General features: G+C 43.9%; 1 protein-coding gene across 1 annotated transcript in view; it reads right to left on the bottom strand.

Annotated features, from left to right (window-relative positions):
* Positions 1-21,825, bottom strand: part of ADAMTS17 (ADAM metallopeptidase with thrombospondin type 1 motif 17) — a 231,869-nt gene that overhangs the window by 110,520 nt on the left and 99,524 nt on the right. The window contains exons 8-9 of the mRNA XM_075006587.1: positions 3,466-3,567; positions 973-1,118 (exon numbers count right to left, since the gene is read on the bottom strand). Coding sequence (XP_074862688.1) covers positions 973-1,118; positions 3,466-3,567 — 248 coding nt within the window. The remainder of the gene's footprint in view (positions 1-972; positions 1,119-3,465; positions 3,568-21,825) is intronic.

A 21,825-nucleotide genomic window follows, 5' to 3' on the forward strand; every position in this document is an offset into this window, starting at 1 on the left:
GCAATCACCGCTGAGCATCAGTTCTCTGAAGCAACTGTCTTATTCGCCTCAATCTCAGGTTTCGTTAAAAAAAACCTCAGTCACTAGCTGTTCTGGTTGTGAAGAAGCCTCTAAACTAGCAACTGACTGTGATGGCTGCAGAATCAAGACTGCAAAGTGCTTACTGAGGGTTTAGGATTCAGATACACAGTGATGATCCTTTAATTGGCAATACTATTAATTGTTTCATCCCTCATTTAAGTCAGCGGAGGAAGGCTCACAAACCTGTGCCAAGTGGCTGGTGTTTAGAAATACCATCTCTTACTTAGTTCCCTGATTCAAAGAGGTGGGAAGCCCCAGGACAGCCATGGAAATAGTCAAGCTCGCTGAGGGGAACCAAGCAGCACAGTCTGGTCAGACTGCAAATATCTGCCCCTCTCCACCTTGACTGCTGCATTCTGAAATCTCAAAGCACTTTACAAAGGAGCTAAGTATCATTGTGCCCACTTTATAGATGGAATAAACATTTGTCCTTCCCCTCAGCCCATCCAATCTCCACTCCTCTCCCAGCAGAGACCCTGGTCAATGTGGAGAGGTCTCTGGTGCTGGAACACCAGCTCAGCCCACACCCAGCCTGTGCACTGAGCAAGAGGAGATATCATTTTCTTTTCATTCCCAACAGTATCTCATTTAATGTTGTGCCTGTACTTGACTCGGGATAAAAGGATGCCTGAGGTGGGTCTCTCCCCCCAGCCTGCCCTTCAAGCCAATTCTACTGCATCTCATTTGCTTATAAAGTCACTCCACCGACTGTTTTCGGTATTATTGGTGAAGACCCTTGACATTTGTGCTCAGCCAGTACCAGCAGCTACTCCTTCCCACTGTACTCAGTGTTTAGCTCTCCACGCCAGGCCTGACTCTTTTTTGCCAACCTTTCAGCAACACTCCCCAACAGCCTTTAGGTGAAAGTATCGCGCAGATGAGATGACTTACGGGGGGTTGTCGCATTTCCGCTGTCTGAATCGGGCGCCGGTACCACATGTCCTGCTGCACATGCTCCATTGACTCCACATGCTCCAGTCTCCATCAATGTGCTCCGGAATGGGAGTTTTACTGACGCACTCCCCAGCGCGGCACCACTGAAACACAATGATGTCAGCCCAGAAAGCAGTCAGCTCCACATGAGTCTTTGCCGGCTGCCTGCTTTTAATAGCAGCTGCACTGGGTCACTCACGTAAAATGGCAGGGGCTGAGAGCCGGAAGCAAAGGCCAGACCTTTCTTTGGGTGGAAGGAATGACGGAGGGGTAGGGGGTTGGGTCACCTCATGCTCCCCCTGGAGTTTCTTCACACCTCCCAGTTTGGGAAACAATGATTTAGACAGACACGATCAGGTTATGTTTCTTTTGGAATTGGGACTCCTCAGGTTGGTTAAGGGTTGTTGTTTCCCCTGTGTTCTGTAACTTGTAAGCTGAATCCCAGGGAAGTAATTCTCTGTGCTGCAACCAGTGCTGTTTTATTACATCAAGCAACTAAGTATGTTTAGTTATTTTCTTAGTATTTTTCCATCTCTCATTTTGTGATTAAATTACATTTTTTAAGGCAATGATTTGATTCCTGTGTCCTAGAGAAGGGTCTGTGTATATTCATGCCTTAGACTGAAAGGTCAGCTATCAGATTACAGCTCTTTGTTTCCAAGCTCTCTCCTAAGGGAGAGTTAAGAGCTTGGGTTACACTCCACAAGGAGAAACTACGTTCCAAGTGTATCTTCCTGTGTTCTTAAGAGGGGTTTTCTCACTTGGGTGATGGCAGTCTACCAACCCAGGATTAGGGAATCTGTGACCTTGGGGAGCCTTTCTTAAGCAGAGCCTATGGAGGCAAGGTACTTTAAAGGTTTTCGTGGGTCCCCACTTTGTGCACTTGGAGTGTCAGAGTGGAGAGGCAGCCAGGACAGTATACATGGATCTCACTTGCCATTTTGGCTGCAGCATCACACAGGCAGCTGACAGAATTTCACCATGACCCCCAGTTTCTTTGTAGAGAGAATTTTTCATAGGCCATCATCCCCCATTGTGTAAGTATCAGTCACAGTCTTTGTTCCTATATAACTATATTTACATTTAGCTTTATTAAAATACATACTGTTGACTTGCACCCAACTTACCAAGATACTCAGATTGCTCTTTAGCAGTGCCCTCATCTCATCATTTACTTTGACCCCCAACTTTTGTGCCATCTGCACTCTGTGTCAGCTGTAAACTACATTCAGATACTGGGACTTAATCCACTCACTCTGAAGAAAGTGAATTCAAGAAATTGTATCCAAACACAACATCTTCATTACAATGGTTCCTACTCCACCTCCATCATTGATGTAATCTGGGCCTAACTCAGTAACTGTAATTCCAACAGTGCTGCATTGTGTTGCGATCAATGGCTGCATTTGGCCCATTTTCTGGAGCTCTCGTGGGTGCATGAGGTCAATACTGCTACGCAAGCCACGTAAAATGCACACAATATAGAATCATTTGGAGCAAATGCATTCAGCAAAAGCACCTTGTCTAAAATTCTTTCCATTTCCTAGTTTAACACTGAGTACCAAAGAATTTTAATTAATCTATGTATATTTCACATGAAATCAGAGAAAAAATACTGAAGTTTATGGCTATAGCAACAACTCCCTAAATTAATCTCCTTTACCATACAATGTAAGGTGAAATGTCAAGTCTAAAATCTACTGACAGTTAATGCTCTAGAATAGTAGGCAGGTATTTGGGGAAGGATTGACATATAATAAAGACCTGCGAATATAGGTGTTTATTTTTTTTTTCCATTAACCACTTTCTCCACTGCAATGAACAATGGAAAGTCCAAATATGCACTAGCCATCTGCCTAGGTCTGCAGGGACCACTAAACCCAGAAATGTTCCCAGGTAGAGGTCTTAAAGAAAAGAAAAAAACTAACTGAATTGGAATGTATTACGAGCTACCCTGTGTAACTGCAGAATTTTATTAGCATTACCCTCATCCTTCTTCCTCTTCACACAAGCTGCTGTTTAAACCTACCTGTTGCATAATGTCTAAAGTTTAGGGCCAGATTGCGCACCTCTAAATTACACTGAAATGGAACTTACTCCTCAAAAAGTCCCTTTGAAATGAAGGGAACTGAAGAGTATCTTACTACACACTGAGTTACAGGTGGTCCCGAGACTGCAATTTCTTCAGGGCAAGGGCTACTTTTCTTTTTTTCTTCATACCTAGCACAGTGAGGCTTTGATTTCTCTTGGGATTCCCAGAGTCTACTCCCAATACACATGAAAGGAAAGAAAAATAACTTAATGCCATGTAAGGCAGCTGTCAATCCAGCAGTTTGCATAACTCAATTAGAACAAAAAACGTGGGTGTACAGCAAACATTGCATGTCTTAGAAACATCAGTCCACAGACGACATCATCAAAAGCCAAACAGCTGCAGAGCACTTCAATTACCTTGTCAGCGCCACATTCTGTGCCATCCAGAGGAGGATCCAGCTTGGTTTTACAGGATGTGTCTCCCTCCACCAGGCACCACAGCCCAGCACACATCAAATGCTGCAATCACAAGGCCAAGAAGTGCAGTTATTGTGTCTGGAGAGGTCAGCTATGATTATGGGATATACTGTAAAGCTCATTCAGTCTAATGAGAATCCAGAGGCATCTGGTTGGTTGTCAATCAATTATCTTTTAAGGAAAAAAGGTGGCTAAGCGGCAGCGCTGGAGACATAGGAGAGCTCAATGGATGCAACTGCACGGAAAAAAATGCGCACGAGTTAAACACATTTCTTTTCATAGGAATAAATCAAGTACAATTAATGAGGTACGTACAGGGGAGGAATAGACCAACGCAGGGGTCAGTAGCCTTTCTGAGGCAGAGTGCTCAAATTTGACCGTTTGACTTCTGTGTAAGGTCTGAGTGCCGGTGACACCTTTTAAAGTTCTTAACAGAATAGCCCTACTTACAATTGGAAGAGTAGCTTCTTTGTGACCCCAGCACTGTTTTTATCAAGGATTAGTTTAAAAGTATAAAGAGCCATTTCTTGCTGGGATATGAAATGGTTTTCCCCCAACAAATACACAGCAGTGCCGACTTCCATGGGGGCCCCACGCTCCAGCTGAGGCTCCATGGTGGGGGCTCCAGCCCCAGCTCTGTGTTCCCTGTGCTGCGGCAGGAGATCCAGCCCCACACTGCGAGAGGGGGACTTGTCTCTCCCCACATGCTACAGAGGCGAGGGCTCTGGCTCTGTTCCCATCCAGGCTGCCACCTGCATGGGAGGAGGAAGGCAGGGCTGAGCTCCTACCTTGTGTGCCACGATAATCAGCTTGTGTGCCACTGTTGGCACGTGTGCTGAGGGTTGACAACCCCTGGACTAGTGCATTGCTACACCAGTTGAGCTACATGCATGGGATCAGTGAGTCACTTCATTGTTTTTAACAACACACAAATACATAGAATATGGTAAATAATTGACTTTCCCTACTGAGCTTCCACCTCCCCCCGTACCAGCAAGCAATTTCCCAAAGGTTTCATGCTGCAAGCAGGTGTTGAGGGTGAGATGAAAGAGGAGACGGTGCAGCCTCACAGTCCAGTTTGGAGAGAGCATCCTACACAGCATGGGAGTAAGCATGAAGGCTGTGCGTGAGAAATGGACAAATGGGCTGCAGTTGGTAGGGGCAATGCAGTAACATACAAAAGCAGATGAGAAGGGAGGAGCAGAGGTATGAAAGGCCGGGATGGTGAGAAGCAGCAGCCTCACTGTGTGAGGAGGAAGAGCTCAGGAGAGACATGAGAGAAGCAGCAGAGAAGGGCTAGAGATAAATTTCATCTTGCCACCAGACTTAAAATGCAGCCTGAATACCACGAATGCTACTGCTCCGTCTGATCAATGGACATTACTAGGATATTACTTTTCACCAAGCTTCAGTGACCTGTCAGGTCAAGAAAAGTTTTCCGAATTTGAGGAAAAAAATCCAAGAAAGCTCTTTCGATCTTTCACATTTTCCAAACATCCACCCTGTTCTGCAACCTGTAAAAAATGGATGATTTGAATAGGATGTTATGTTTAAACAAAGAAAAAGAAATTTAAAATAAATAAATATATACTATATTTCTTTCCACTATTGTTCACATTTTTCAGTGTAATGGTAAAAAGATGAGAAGTTTGGCCCTAGTGCTAGCTGATCTTGTCAAGATTTATTGAACCTCACTGAACAGTTTGAGTCAACACACTTCAACCTTACGATTGTTCCACAGTGTAACATGTGTGGACACACATTGGTATGTATGCATCAAATACGCTTGCACAGCACTGGGTATGATAAATGGAAATGAGAAATCCTGCTGCACAGGGGAATAGGGTTGAAAGTACTGAAATAAACTTGGTTATCACAGCAGTATATACATCCTGTTTGAACCTCACATTTTTTCTTCTGGAATGAGGGTTTTACATTTTTTAAAGAAAAGAACATGCAAGAAAACTCAAGAAGAGCTTGGTAACAATTCTATCTGCCATTGATAGCATAGAAATACATGTTAAGTAAAAACCAAAGAGGATTTCATAACATTTGTGTCCCCTTCGGTGCATTCCTGTGAAACAGGAGATGGACGGAAGACTGCAGCTATTGGTACACAATTATCACTAATTATTCGTTTTCCCAAAGTCTTTAAATTATTTTGCAAACAGTTGGCAGTCAAGATACCTTATTCAGTAGTATTATATTAGCCATAATTTATGGCTGGGTACAGAACTAGATTGGAGTAAGGGAATGTCAAAGTGTGGCACTTATTTCAAAGCTGCCTTCATCTTCACTATCAATCTGCAATTTGAAGGCTGTTCATATGGCCACTGTTATACTAATGAGGCACTGAATATGTATGTTAGCACCTCATTAGCCTGCTTCTAATTGCCTCCTTACCATGGAACCTTGAATGGGAGAATGGTAGCATAGCAGCAGCCTTAGTCCTTATGCTAGACAAACCCTACCCCTTATTGGATTTACACAGGATTAGAAATCAGGTGGATTAGCTGTCTATTTCTTTATCAGAAAGTGACATGTGGCTTGTTAGCATCGAAACATTTACATTAATTGATGTCTTTTCCTTTATATGTAAAATATTGTAGTGAATTTGGTTTTTATGGCACACAGGCAGCTAGAAGAGTGCTGCTAAATTGAGGATTTATGTGTCACACTTTATATTAATGTTTTACTTATCAGTGTTTAAATAAAGGGCTGATAAGGGATGAATAGATGTAGAAGTGTGTTACAGATTATTTATTAGAAGCGCAACATTAAAAAGGTGTTATATATACACACACTGATAAACTATGGTTTTAAGCAACCTATTGGCCTGCTGGACTCCATAAATAATGCCAAATGATTAAATATTTATTAAGACAGATATTCATCACTTAATCAACTCTTCATGAAGAGAACCCAACTATACAGCATGACCCACTTTATGAATGAGAATTCATTCTCCTAATGGGCTCGCTGTTTTCCCCAGAGAACTGAGGGCCGGGATGTTCCCTGAGAAATAGCTGTGAGGGTCGGTTCCCAGTCACTGCAGGGTCGGGCTGCTAGTTGAAACAAAGTGCAGGAGCTGAACTGAAGGATGCAAACAGACTGGCATCATTTTGGTTTTGATAAGCTGGGGCCCTTCTCCTCCAAGCTTGTTTAGCTTCACTATGGCTACGTCTACACGTGCACGCTACATCGAAATAGTCTATTTCGATGAATAACATCTACACGTCCTCCAGGGCTGGCAACGTCGACATTCAACTTCGACGTTGGGCAGCACCATATCGACATAGGCGCTGCGAGGGAACGTCTACACACCAAAGTAGCACACATCGAAATAGGGGTGCCAGGAACAGCTGCAGACAGGGTCACAGGCGGACTCAACAGCAAGCCGCTCCTTTAAAGGGCCCCTCCCAGACACAGTTGCACTAAACAACACAAGATCCACAGAGCCCACAACTGGTTGCAGACCCTCTGCATGCAGCATGGATCCCCAGCTGCAGCAGCAGCAGCCAGAAGTCCTGGGCTAAGGGCTGCTGCACACGGTGACCATAGAGCCCTGCAGGGGCTGGAGAGAGAGCGTCTCTCAACCCCTCAGCTGATGGCTGCCATGGCAGACCCCGCTATTTCGATGTTGCGGGACGCGGATCGTCTACACGTGCCCCACTTCGACGTTCAACTTCGAAGTAGGGCGCTATTCCCATCCCCTCATGGGGTTAGCGACTTTGACGTCTTGCCGCCTAACGTCGATTTCAACTTCGAAATAGCGCCCAACACGTGTAGCCGTGACGGGCGCTATTTTGAAGTTGGCGACGCTACTTCAAAGTAGCGTGCACGTGTAGACGCGGCCTATGTGTAAGAAGTGCTACACAGCACACAGTACAGTCACTGCTCACCCAGCTAGCACAGCGGTGCAGGCGGTGAGACGCTGCTTGAGCAAGCAGAGGAAAAACAGGTCTGAATCCTGTGGGCACGTCCCCTTGTACAGCTCTCTACACATCCACATGTCCTACACATTACACTGCTACTTGTAGCTGGGTAATCTATTGCCAGCACCTGTCCCTACCATGGGGAAAGGTGCCAGTAGTGCAGAAAGGCTCTGGTGGGAGAGGCAGAAGGAAAAAGCTGCCAGAGCCTTTCCTCATTTCCTCCCCCCTGCTAAAACCTCCCCAATGCTTGCAACTGCACTCAGCAGCGTTGATGCAGCCTGCTAAGCATACCTTACATGCTACTGCAAGTGATGTGCATTGGAGGCACACCCTGAGTCTTGCAGCTTTTTGAGGCCAGAAGGGATCATTAGGTTTATCTAGACCCTCAGTGTCCAATACCTCCCCATTGGCCACATGTGGCGAAATGCAGCTCAGGAGAGCTGCACGTATGGGACAAGCACACGGCGGAACCAGCGGAGGTGGCTCGAGCTGCAGGGCAGCATGGCTCTCATGATGGTGGCTCCAGTGAGTAATCTGAGGTAGGGGTGGGGGTGCAAAGCTTGGGGGTGGGCAGGGAGTGGCGATCCATTCAATTTCTTTTGGACACCACTGATCTAGACTGCAAAGCACAGACCAGAGAGTGACATCCAGTGATTCATGCATCAGGACCAGAACTTCTAGTTGGACTACAACGTATTCTTTGGAAATACATCTAGTCTTGATTTTAATGAGTTCATGTGGTGGAGAATGCACCTCCTCCTTAGCTAAAGTCTTCCAATGGTTATGGTCACCTTCAAAAATTGTGCTTTATTTCTAGTCTTGCATTTGCCTAGTTTCATTTCCAGCCAGTGGCTCACAGAGTCTCTGAAAATTATACTGGGTTAAAGTCTGCCCTTTGGTTTACAACTGTGCACACAAGAAGCAGAAAGAACAAAAAAAATCACAGAAACCAAGCAGCATTATGGATGATTTAAGCTGCCAGCCAGAGTTCACCCAGAGCAGTGGTAGGCAACAAACTCAGTTAACATGTCCAGCTATGTACCATGAGCTGGGGGAATGGGTGAGCTCAGCTAGCCCCCAAAACATGTATGTGTGTATGGGCAGAATTTGCTTCAATGAAGCTACCTAAAAATGACTCATGGATAGGACTGGCACAAGTACTCACAGTCAGACACATTTGCTTACATAGATAAATGCTTTGGAAAAAAATTTCTATCAACATTAACCTTCCTGAAATTTCACAGTTGAGGGATGGACAACAGGATTATTATGTTTATAAAAGCCTCATTTCTGACTCTTCATAATAAGTACAAATCCTTTAGGAAGAAGATAGAGAAAACCATGGCAACTAGACTGCAGCTCTGTCCCACTCCACCACCACTACAAATCTTAATCTCTTTAGTGCCGTGCCATTCATCTCATGTGCCAGAAAGATAACCAGACAAATATTAAAACTACCAGCTGTGGTGTTCTAGCGTCTTAATAGTTCATCTGAAAAGTGACCAAACACCCTCCCCTGATAAAATATAGCCACTAATAGAAATCCCCATTAAAAAGTCATTAGCGTTCAATGCTGTTGGGGACTATGAGACATGGAGGACTTGACAGAAAGATTGTATAGTTGAGTGGCAATTTAGAGCTTAGACTGATGTACAGTTGCTGTACTCAAGTTAAATTGTAAATTCAGCATTTGGCATTGGAAAGCAGATCTGTCTGTGGTGCAGTCCCCTACGCATCTTTGATTAGGAAACAATTAAAGTGGCTGGGAATTTTCCAACGGCATGATTTTTCATTGGAAAATGTCAAATTGTCAAAACCTAAACTGTTTGCAGGCAAGGCTTGAGTTTGACCAGTCTCCTTATCCAAGAAAAATGTATGAAATAGTTTTGAAATTGTTAAACTAGGTTTTCCTTTTGAACTATTAGGTTTCACAACAAATTGAATATTTTAAAAGGTTGAAACAAAAATGAAATGTTTCAATGCAATTGAAATGCAACATTTCAGTTGACCTACACTGGAAAAAGTTGGACAATCAGTTCAGGAAAAAATTTTGAGATTTCAACTTTTTCGTTTTACTTCAGGTTTGGATGAAAATCTCAGAAATTCAAGTGGGATGAGAAAACCCATAGCACTGCGTAACACTAAACTACAGGGATGGACTACAGGCTATCAGGAACACCATCCCCAATGATGCCATGGCACTTCTGGTGCGTGAGCTATGTCACTTTGTTCTCCCCCAGAACTATTTCCAATCTGGGGACAATCTGTACCTTCAAGTTAGCGGCACTTCTATGGGAACCCGCATGGCCCCACAATATGCCCACATTTTTATGGCTGACTTAGAACAACATTTCTTCTGCTCCCATTCCTTAGGACCCCTCCTCTATTTATGATACAATGACAATATCATCATCATATGGACCCATGGTAAAGAGACCCTTGAAGAATTCCAGGGGAATTTTAACAATTTCCACCCCACCGTCAACCTCAGCCTGGAGCACTTCACACAAGAGATCAACTTCCTGGACACTACAGTACAAATCAACAAATGTCATATTAATTCCAACCTATAGTGGAAACCCACTGACCGTCACTCTTACCTACATGCTTCCAACTTCCATTCGAGACACATCACATGATCCATTGTCTACAACCAAGCCCTAAGAAACCATCGTATCTGCTCCAATTCCAGTGACGGAGACAAAAACCTACAAGATCTTTATCAAGCGTTCTTAAAACTTAATTATCCACCTGGGGAAGTAAATAAAACAGACTGAGAAAGACAGACGAGTATCCAGAAATCACTTACTTCACAAAAGGCCCAACAAGGAAAATTACAGAACACCACATATCACCTGTAGCACTCAGCTTAAACCCTTCCACTGCATCATTGACAACCTACAAGCTACACTGGAACACAATCCCTCAATCTCACTGGCCTAGGGTGACAGGCCTGTCCTCTCCTACAGACAATCACCCAACCTCAAGAAAACACACACGCCACAGTACAGAAACACTAACCCAGGAACCTATCCTTGCACTAAACTGCTGCTAACTCTGTCCACATTCCTATAATAGTGACATCATCACTGGACCTGACCATGTCAGCCACACCATTGGGGGATCATACACCTGTGCATCCACTAATGTGGTATATACCGTCATGTGCCAGCAATGCCCCTCTGCCATGGACTTTGGACAAACCGGACAGTCTCTGCACCAAAGGATGAATGGACACGTCGGGAACTGGAATACACAAACATACAGGGGAACACTCTGACCTCCCTGGACATTCAATAATGGGTTTAAAAGAACACATTCGCCTACAAAAGGATTTTAGCGCAAGATTAGAAAGGGAGACATCTGAACTGAAGTTGATTTACAAATTCAACATATTTAAATTAGGCCTTAAGAGATCTCAGTTATCTTATGCATTACAAGGGCAAGCTCCCCACCTTTGATACTCCCACTTAATTCCCCTCATCATCTTCAATGGCAAATAGCTAACTTAATTGTCTTCATCTACTGGTCCACTGGTGACAGGTAACCCCTTTTATCCCTCCTTTCTCCCCCTACCCCCACTATATAACCCTGGATTCTAACTGTCTCCTCCAGCAATCTGAGGAAGTGGGTCTTACTCAAGAAAGCTCAGTACCTAATAAATTAGTTAGTCTGTAAGGCGCTACAAGACAGCTTGTTATTTGTGAAGCTGCAGACTAACATGGCTTCCCTTCTGGGGCTAGAAATTATAGACAAAGGATGAGCATATGACACTCTGTTAGGCACCATGAGAGCTGGGGAGGTGGACCAGCCTGAAGCGAATTGAGCTTCTTCTTACATGTGCTAGAGCGGCACCCAGCTGAGATTGGGGCCTCATTACATCAGGCGCTGTGTGTAAACTTAGTATTAGTAGAGATCTGCATACCTGTGGATATCTATTTCAGATCCATGGACAGTGGTGTGGATACCCATATAGGACTTTTCCCCATCCCCACCCAGCTGCCAGGCGTGGGGTGGGGAGCAGTGCCAGGGCATGCTTCTGCCTTGCCCTCAGGGAAAGGATGCAAGAAGCTCTGTCCTAAATCTCCCTGCAGGAGGGTCCGAGCACCAACCCCCCTCCATCCAGCCCTGTGAGCATTGACTGCCGAGCTCCAGCCCCAGGTCCTTGCTGCCCTTTTCCCCCAGTCACTGCTTTCACACTGCCTGCCTCTTCCCTGAACGACCCAGCTCCCTCCTTTCTCATCTGTGCTCCCTCCTTCCACCCCTAGAGATGTTCTGCTGTGCGGGTGCAAGTAAAATCTGGCTCACACACTCCGGATCAGATGAGGAATTCAGCCAGTGGATGCAGATCCACATCTTTGTATCTGCGCAGGGCTCCAAGTATCAGACAGCCTCTGTCCTGTCTCAGCTGACAAAGCGTGGATAAAGGATGCATTACCCTCCTTTTACAGATGGGGAATCAAGGCACAGAGGGGTTAAATGACTTGTCAAAAGACAGCACAGAAGGAAATTGCATCCAAATCTCAGTTCAGGGCCATCAGCCATAAAACCATCCTTCCTATGTGAATTGAACTTCAAAGTAAGAATGGGGACAGCTCTCATGAGCGCCACACAAAAGGATACTTGTGGTTCCTCCTGACTCAGCTTGATTCTCCACCTCTTTCCAATTGTGGGACAAATCTGAAATGACGGGTTATTTCGTGTGGACCACTCCCATTCATCAGCATAGAATATCAATGTGCTCAGCACCAGCCACGAACCACTCAGAATCTCACAAGATATGGCCCTACTGACATGAAGTGGCTTCCAAATCTGTGATGTTATCACAGTCCATATGGTTCTCCTTGCCACTCAGAAACAATCCAGTGGAAATGGATCACCCTTCTGTATTTTCTTGGATTAGGAAAGAAAGGAAGGATTCCATTTTCTAGACAAATAATTAGCTCCAGCTGTCTACTGCATACTGAAACCAGCAGTCTCTTATTTCTGGCATCAGAGTTAAACAGCACGAAACTGATTCTGTCATCACAGAAGGAGGATTGAGGAGAAGGCATAAGAAAGAGCAAATAGCCCTGAGTAAGGGGAACAAGAGAAAACTACATAATTTGCACAGTCAAAACTATTTTTAAATGTATTAGTATTCAAAGGAGCATCAGGGTGTTTAACTTTGCTCACAGCTTTGGCTTGGCATATAGTTAACTGCAAGTTTTGTCCATGTGCAAAATTCCAATTAACATCAGTTAAATACAAAACAATGCTGCAATGATGCACTTACTACAGGTCAGACCTCCCTGGTCCGGCACCCTCCGGACCTGATTAGTCCTGAAACCAGGAATTAGCTAGACCATGGGAGGTCATTGCAGGCCCTTCTGCTGCCAGTCTCCAGTGTCTGCTCTTGGCCCCTGGGTTCTGGCCCCAACCACCACACTCCATCTATCAGGTTATGACCCTCTGGCCATGGCCTCAGCTGCTGAGTTCTATCACAGATCCCTGCTCTCAGGGCTCTGCTCCCAGCTGCTAGGTTGCGTTCCTGGCTGCCAACCCTGGCTTCCAGCCACAGCCCAACTGCCAAGCTTCAACCCAGGCTGCCAGCCCCCATTGCTGGCAGCCAGGCTCTGACCCCAACCACACACTACTGATCTTAGGACTTCATTCAACCATCACCTCAGCAATGTGGTCTGGCAACACCCGTGGCCTTCCTGCACCTGTTTGTCCCTGTATTAGGACACTGGCTAGGTGGTTATATCTCACTGCTCACATAAGTATTCAGCTGTTCAAAGCACCCATCCCAAGACAGGGATGAAACTGGCTTTAATCTTCAGTGAAGTTTCTTTTTAACAGCAGTAATTCCCCAGAGCAACAAGAGAAGCCCAGGGCTCCCCTTTATAACAACATGTTAGAAATGGTAGTTATAGCATTCCAAAGGCCTCCGCTTTCTCGGGGTGTCCAGTTGGCTGGCTACACTGAGTTACACTTCTGCTTCAGTGAGAGGGAAGCTTAAGTGAGCCAGCTCCCTGACACTGCCACTCAAGCACGCTCTGGGTGCTACTAGTCTCTACTCTGCCTTGCAGGCATGCAGATGAACTCCAGTCCCCAAATTCCGCAGCTGCATCCTCCCATAATGCCCAGCCCCCATCACTGGCCACCCACAGACTCACAACAATTGCCAGGTTCACTGACTGACAAAGGTAAAAATTGAGGCGATGTTGAGCAAAACTAAAAACAACAGGTTACAAATAAAACTAAATATAATACTTCTAGTAGACGAAGATGTAACTGTAAGAGGCTAAGATTCTCACCTAAGCCTTTTCTTACAGCATGGCAGCTGAAGCAGGCTGAGAGTCTGTTTCCATGGGTCTTACCACATCACCTGATTACCTCTTCAAGAGTAACAAAGAGAGGTCCTTGTATCCCCAAATCCCTCATTTCTAGCACCTAGAGTTAGGAAGACTCTGTGTGGTTTGGTTTCTGGGTTGCTAATGCCTTGTTGTTTCATATGCCCCTATTAGTCTGTTTTTCCTGTTGATTTGCCCATGTAAAAGGGGTCTCCTTTCCGATAGCTTTAGGGTGCTTAATTTACATATGAACAAAGAGGCAATTCCACATTTGTCCGTCAGCAATACCTGCTTATCAATTACGTCTGGAACACAGATTCTAAAACGTATTTTCAGTGCATACGTTCAGCTGCTTACATGTCATCCTGAGATAAATTGCACCATGAGGACCAGAATCAGCATTACAAGTTCCTACACTCTTACAGCACAGTTAGCGCTTTTCCAGTTGACACAGAGAGGATTCTCGGACTCACAAGCAAGCCCTAAAACTATAGGAAGAGAAGACAGACCCCACCCAATTTCCCCAGCTGACAGCAAAGGGATCTTTGGCCCAGTGGGCTGTCCCCTGTTCTAGTGAAACATGAGGGAATTTATGAAAGTGTCCATAGGTTGGTAGTTGGGACAGAGCTGAGGATCTTCTCTAAAATGCAATTTAAAAGCATCTCCTTTCACAGAATTTCTTTCCATCTCATGATCCTCCCCCTTCCAGTTAATACAAGGGTGATCGAGTGGATATGGTGTACTTGGACTTTCAAAAGCCTGTGACAAGATCCCTCACAAAAGGCTCATGAGCAAAGTAAGCAGTCATGGGATGAGAGGGAAGGTCTTCTCATGGATCAGGTACTAATTAAAAGACAGAAAATGAAGAGTAGGAATGAATTTTCTGTTTTCAGGATGGAGAGAGGCAAACAGTGGTGTCCCCCAGGGATTTGTACTGGGACCAGTAATGTTCAACATTTCAGAAGTAATCTGGAAAAGCGGGAGAACAGTGAAATGCCACAACTGGCAGGTGATACAAAATTCCTCAACACAGTGGCTGTGTCTACACTTGCATTCCTCTTTTGAGACAGGCATGCAAATGAGGGAAATCAAAATGCAAATGAGGTGCAGATTTATGCACCTGGCACCTCATTTGCATATTCTTTCAAAAGAAGAAAAGCCGTGTAGACATGGCTCTTTCAAAAGTAAACCCTATCTTTGAAAGAACCCTTCTTCCCATTTTTATGGGAAGAAGAGTTCTTTAAAGGATGGGGTTTACTTTTGAAAGAGCCACATCTACACTGCTTTTCTTCTTTTGAAAGAAGCCCTTTTGAAAAAGTATGCAAATGAGGCACCAGATATGTAAATCTGTACCTCATTTGCATTTTGGTTTCCCTCATTTGCATGTCTCTTTTGAAAGAGGAATGCAAGTGTAGGCACAGCCAGTTAGGTCGAAACAGACTGTGAACGCTTACAAAAGAATCATGCAAATCTGGGTGACTGGGCAACACGGCAGATGAAATTACTGCTGCCCCCTACCCGCAAATATCTTGAAGCCATTGAGGACAGTTCTTTGAAAACATCCATTCAATGTGAAGCAGCAGCCAGAAAAAGCCAATCAAATGATGGGAAGCTTTAGGAAAGGGATACACATCAAGACAGAAAACAGTGCCTCCATACAACTCTATGGTATGACCACATCTTAAGTAGTGTGTGCAAATCCAGTCACTCCATCTCAAAAAAGATACATTTTAAATGGAATAGACATCTATAAAATCCTGACTGGCATGGAGAAAGTGAATTAAAAAAGTGCTATTTACTTCTCCACATAATGCCAGATCAAGGGTCAGCTAATTAAATGCACAGGCATCAGGTTTAAAACAATCAGAAGGAAATACTTCTTTGCACAACAGCAGGTCAGCCTGTGGAACTCTTTGCTAAGACAATATCAAGTTTGACAAAAGAACTAGTTAGGTCCATAGATATAAGTCCATCAATGGCAATTAGCCTGGATGGGCCGGGATGCGAAACTGTGCTCTGAGTATCCCGAGCTTCTGTTTGCCAAATGCTAGACATGGACGACAAGGAATGGATCCCTCAAAGATTGCCTGTTCTGTTTGTTCCCTCTGAAGCACCTGGCCTTGGTGATTGTCAGAAGACTGGATATTAGGCTCGATGGGCCTTTAGTGTCACCCAGCATGGATGGTCTTATGTTCAGACCCAGGAGCCAACTGCACAGAGTGAAATTTGCAACACTGCAGGAGAGCATATGTTCTGATTTAAAATAATTTGGCCCAGGCCTTAGCATCAAAAGTAATCCCAGTGAAGTCTATAAGGATACGCCAACACAGCAAAAACCACTGCAGTGAGTCCCAGAGCCTAGGTCAACTGACCCAGGATTGTAGGACTTGTGCTATGATGTTAAAATAGCAGTGTGGATGTTCAGGTTCAGGCTGTGCTCTGATACCCACCAGGCACCAAAGCCCAGGCTCCTGCCCAAGCAGGATCAGCTGGCTACCCTGTTATTTTTAGATTTGTAGCACAAGCCCTGAAATCTCAAGCCAGTTGACCCAAGTTCTGAGACTCACTTCCAGTGTAGATGTGCCTTATGTCTATACATGGGACTCAAGACTACCTGCTTGTGCAGAGGTTGCATGATTGGGCATTTGAAGAGAATAGCAGTTGGCCATCTAGACACATGGAAGACATTCACAGTCAATATTTTCGGAAGTGACTAATGATTTTATGCCCACTTTGAAGGCCATTTTTCCCCACTGTGGGAGTCTTTCAGGAGTTTTTTTTTCCTTTCTTTTTTTTTTTTTTTTTTTTTTTAAAGATATAGACTAACTAGGCTACCCCTCTGATATTTTTCAGGAGAGGGAAGAACTGAGAAAAGTAACCCCTATAATTTTACCAAGCTGCAGTGTTTTTAATACAAACTAATATATTCATGTACCAGGTATATTAGTTTATTGCAAGGAGTGAATTCTATCCTATTTCTTATATGCCAGAGATGACAGCACCAAACCTTTTCCGTGCTTTAGATCACCTCTTAGACAAGCACTCAGTATTCACAGAACCATAGAATTAGAAATGAAAAAGACAACCTCAACCATCTCTCTTCCAATGAAGAAAACTTTTCACACCGTACACATTTGTGTTTTGTCAAATTTAATTTCAATATCGTGAGAGGACCTTAAAAATATTTGCATGATTTCTTTGGAGAGGACTAACATATTACACCTCTCTAAACGTATCATGTAATGTATGCAGTGTAGTTCTAGCTGTGTTGGTCCCAGGATATTAGAGGGACACAGCAACTGAGGTAATATATTTTATTGGACAACTTCTGTTGAGGAAAGAAACAAGATGGCTTCTACAGCTCAAAAGCTGGTCTCTCTCACCACCACAAGTTGATCCAATCAAAGATATTACTTCACCCACTTTGTCTCACTAACGACATGTCAGTATCTTTACCATCTCAGAAACCAGGGGAGCAAATGGACCTGGCACAAGACAGAGTAACAGTGTGATTTACTGAATGAACTGGTAAATGATTTCTGCATTCACTTATGGACCATGTGTGTGCTAAAGGGGCTGCAGATAATTGACCAATGTCAAAACTATTAATGGTTGTATTAGGATAGCCATTTGCAGCCTATGAGAGCAGTTCAGTTTATAAGCACACGCCCTCTACGCTACAGCTCAGAGAAGGGTTATCAGTCCCGTAACTATTATGTCAAGCCAAACACCTCAGTTTCTCTGTGGTCAGAGCCACAGCATGGGGATTCAAGGGCATGGCCAGCAGCACGGGCTGTGCTAACTCAGGAGCCTGTATCCTGTGCAGAATAAACCTGACCATGGCACAGCCTATGCGCAGAGCAGTGAGTAGGTCCCCGAGGCAACCTGAAGGGCTCCCACCTTAATGCTGCTTTTGCAACCCTGAAAAAGACTGTGGTCCCGACCTTGGAAGCCACCCAGAGACTTGATGTCCCCTAGGTTTTAATGGAAGTTATGAACACCCAGAGCATTGCAGTACTGGCCCTGTAGCACGTAGGCTCTGTGTTTGGTATAGAGAGCATGCAACATTCCCCCCCCCCCCCCCCCCCCCACACTTTGTTGTCTGTCAAAGAGCCCTTAAAAGCTGGGAAATTAGAAGAGCGAAGTCACAGATCAAGTTTCATGGCCATGGGAAATGAGAAAAAGGATAGTAAAAATAAATATAGATCCACACACACAACGTTCAGATGTGGTTGGGAAGATTATGAGAGTTCTCTCTTGAAGTCTTTTGCAGATGGGAAGTGCCCAGAGGCTGATGGGAGAGGTCTGAGAGAAGGCTTGTTATACTGTGTTCGCAGGCTGACATTCAATAGCATTTTGGCTAATTTAGTTGAAGTTAAGACTTCAGCTGTAGATGCCACATCACAAGGCTACACTAATTCTTCCCCCCACCTCCAACATCTAACCTTGTCTTCATAAGAAAGTGGAAGATTTCCAAACAATCCAGTGCTTGATTTTTAACAGGCACTTCTATTATTTTTAAGAGTTTATTATTTTTATATTCTTAAATTGACAAACTGTATTTTTATCATTTGAGTTTGGTTCCCTTTTCTTTTTATATTTTTTAAAACCACTGCACCAGAATGCGTTTTGACAGACCTCCAAAATGAAACACTTACAAAAATTTCTGAAGCATTCCAATAATAGTAAATGGGGCTCTGCAGTGCAGGCAGGCCCTCTGCTTCTCTCTTTAAAAACTACAAAGTATTTCCATCGAAAAGAAAGAGAAAAATGGTCTGTCTTGCAATGTACAGAAGCAGTGAAACAGGACACTTCTGTTTCATATAAAACAAGACAAATGAAAATAGCTGCACTTTTAACAGCCCACATTAGGAAAACTATAAAACATAGGAGGGCAATTATGTAAATTATTAAGTTTTAAAAAAGAAAATCTTCTCATTTTACTTTACAATTGCCAGGCATGCAGCCTGCATGTTTAACAATCCAACCTTATCCATTACTGAAGTGCTATCATTAATTATTATTACTACTATGTAATTAATACCATACCTACAGCATGTATGTATTTTGCAGTCAAAGCTATAGACACAGTCCCAGCCTGAATAGGGGCTCATATCTATCCTTCCATTGCAGCAACTGAGGTGGCTTACAAGAAGGAGTTTTTGTCAGTACTCACCCCATACCATTGTACTTACTTAACACGGGTCTTGTGCTTATAATTGACTTTGCTCAGGTACATTCTGCAATCACACAGGCTACAGCCACACAGCAAAGTTATTTCCAGATAAAGTTATTTTGAAATAACTTTGTTAGTGTCTACACTATGTACGTGCTATTCTGAAATAAATTTGAAACAGCAGGTGGGTTATTTCAAACCTCAGACACTGAAGGAGGAATAACGAAATAGCTGTTTCCAAATAGGCACTCTTAAGACATGGAACAGTACTATTTCAAAATAAACCACAATGGCATCCATTGGCACTGTTTCAAAACATGTCTAGACATGCTATTTCAAAATAACTGGGTGCTGTTTCAAAATGCATTCTTATGTGTAGCTATGTTATTTTGAAATAGCTATTCTGGAACGGCTTATTTTGAAATAACACCGATGTGTCAACAGAGCCACAGTGGCCTCCTGATTTAGCTGGGCTCGAGCCCCAACTTGTAAAGCTGATGGACCCAGGTCACCAGCAGGTGGGATTGAACCTGGGACTTTAGGGGCTAAAGCTATAAGCCTCCTACTACATAAGCAGAAAGCCAGCTGGCTCTTAGCTAAGGCTGTAAAGCAGACTTCATTCTCCCTCTGAATAGTTTCAGTGCCTCTGGATTACATATAAAACTCTCCTCACAGGATCAGGACGACAGCTAGGTAAGCAAATTTGTGTGACATCAGTGGGACTATGTTTCCCATGAAGCCTCCAGTATGGAAGCTGAAAGGAAGTTTATTTGTTTAAAAGCATCTGCAATTTAAGGAAAATGCATCTTACTGGTCTCAGATTTTCTAAAAGCTTGTTTACTCAAAAGCTCAGTTCTGGGCTACACTTGAGTTAACAACATCCGAAGGTAAGCAGAAAACCTCTTTGCAGCAATGTTAATCTCTGCATGCCATTTTAGTCTAAGTACAGTTTTGACTCAAAACAATACTGAAAGATAATGGTTATGTAAAAACCCGCAAAAATGCGCTAATAATAAATAAGCCAAAAGGCACATAAAGCAGAAAGCCAAACACTGGATACAAGAGATACAAATCACATTTTTTTCCATAAATATAATGTCAGCCCAAAAGCCTCTGTTAGTAGGCATGCCAGCTTGAAAAATAAACCCCATGCTCATGATTAAACACACAAGTGAATATTCACATGAGTTTGTGAACAATGTGTTCCTGTGTGTTGCTGGGGCAGAAATGTTATCTCAACTGGGAGAGAAGCAGTCATGAAGGTTTTGTGCCTTCCATTTTGAGGACAGCATTAATGAAGAAAAATGCACAGGGTCTATCCACCACTTAACTCCTATGTTGATGGCTTATATGGGATTTGGGTAGTGCTGGTCTTCTTCGCAGGGTCTTCTACTCACAAGACTGGACTCACAAGCTTGGCAGTGGATCTGGGAAATGGCAGCCAGTCTGGCTGATTGTCAAATGCCTTCCAAACTTGGAATGTAGGTGGCCAGAACAAACTCCATAAGGCACCAATGCTTGGATGATGCAATGAGTTTTAAAAGGTAGAATCCTATGCATCTCTGATAGCACATCATGCTGTCAGCAGCTCATGGATTTTAAGAACACACACACAGTCAATCAGTTCAGTATTTGGTCACAGGACAACACCTTTATTCCCATAAAACGTGTATTTTCAAGTCAGGCTCTTTGTGGGCCACATGCCTTTCTTCCATCCACAGAGAACACTGTGCTACAAAGAAGGACCTGATTTATATCGCAGGCTAATTTTAAAGCAGTGTAGCTCCATTAACTTCAGCTGAGTTACTAGTGATTTAAACCAGTGCTTCTCAACCAGGGGTACACATACCCTTGCAAGTACAGTAACACAGAGATAGCCATGCTAGTCTATATACTATGAAAACAAAAAAGCAGTCCAATAGCACTTTAAAGACTAACAAAATAATTTATTAGGTGATGAGCTTTCGTGGGACAGACCCAGGTCTTCTAGTGGCTACATCAACTCATCTAAATATTTGCCTAGTTTTACAACACACACCACACTAGTAAAGTCAGTACAGTGTAAAAGTTCATTCAGTTAATGACTTGTTTCTACTTATGCTGAAATGTAAGTACAACATTTCTATTCCAATTCATTTATTTGATAAGACGGTAGAATGTCAGCAAATCTTCTGTGATATTTTGCATGTTCTTCTAAGTACATCATTTTCAAACGAGATGTAACTTGATGGTATGCAAAACAAGTCTGACTCCTTAAAATTATACAGTAATCTGGAAAGGTTGAGTGGCACATGTTCAAAGACCTCAGATTACCTTAGGATCATGTTTCTCAACGTGTGGTACACGAACCCCGAGGGCAAGGCTTGACAACCGGTGGCTCTTTAAGGAGTCACTTGTGGCTCTGGATGCTGCCATCATTGACTTCTCTTGTGGCTCCTTGCCCAGCTGCGGCTGAAATAATGGAACTGAAGGTAATTGGTTTAATGGCCAGTAGGGTGGCAGGAGGGATCCAGCTGTTAAACCGATTAAATTAAGTTCCATTATTTCAGCACAGCAGGGCAGAGAACTGTCTGCACTGCAGGTGGGGAAGTGCTAAGCCCACAGGAGAGCTGGGAAGGAAGGGTGGGCAAGCCTGCCCCCTGCTGGCACCACAAAGCACCACTGAGAAGGAGGTGGAGGCCATGGAGGAGCAGCAGCAATGTGCGTAGCTGGAGGAGCTCATTAGCTGATGCAGGTTAATCCTGGGTGGGGAGGGGGGCAGATTTGGGGGCTGAGAGAGGTAAAGCCTAGAGGTGGGGGGTGGGTTTGGGGCTTAGAGGGGTTAAGCCTGGGGATGGGGGCAGGTTTGCGGGAT

This window comes from Carettochelys insculpta, chromosome 12 (assembly GCF_033958435.1).
Source record: "Carettochelys insculpta isolate YL-2023 chromosome 12, ASM3395843v1, whole genome shotgun sequence".
Lineage (NCBI taxonomy): Eukaryota > Metazoa > Chordata > Testudines > Carettochelyidae > Carettochelys > Carettochelys insculpta.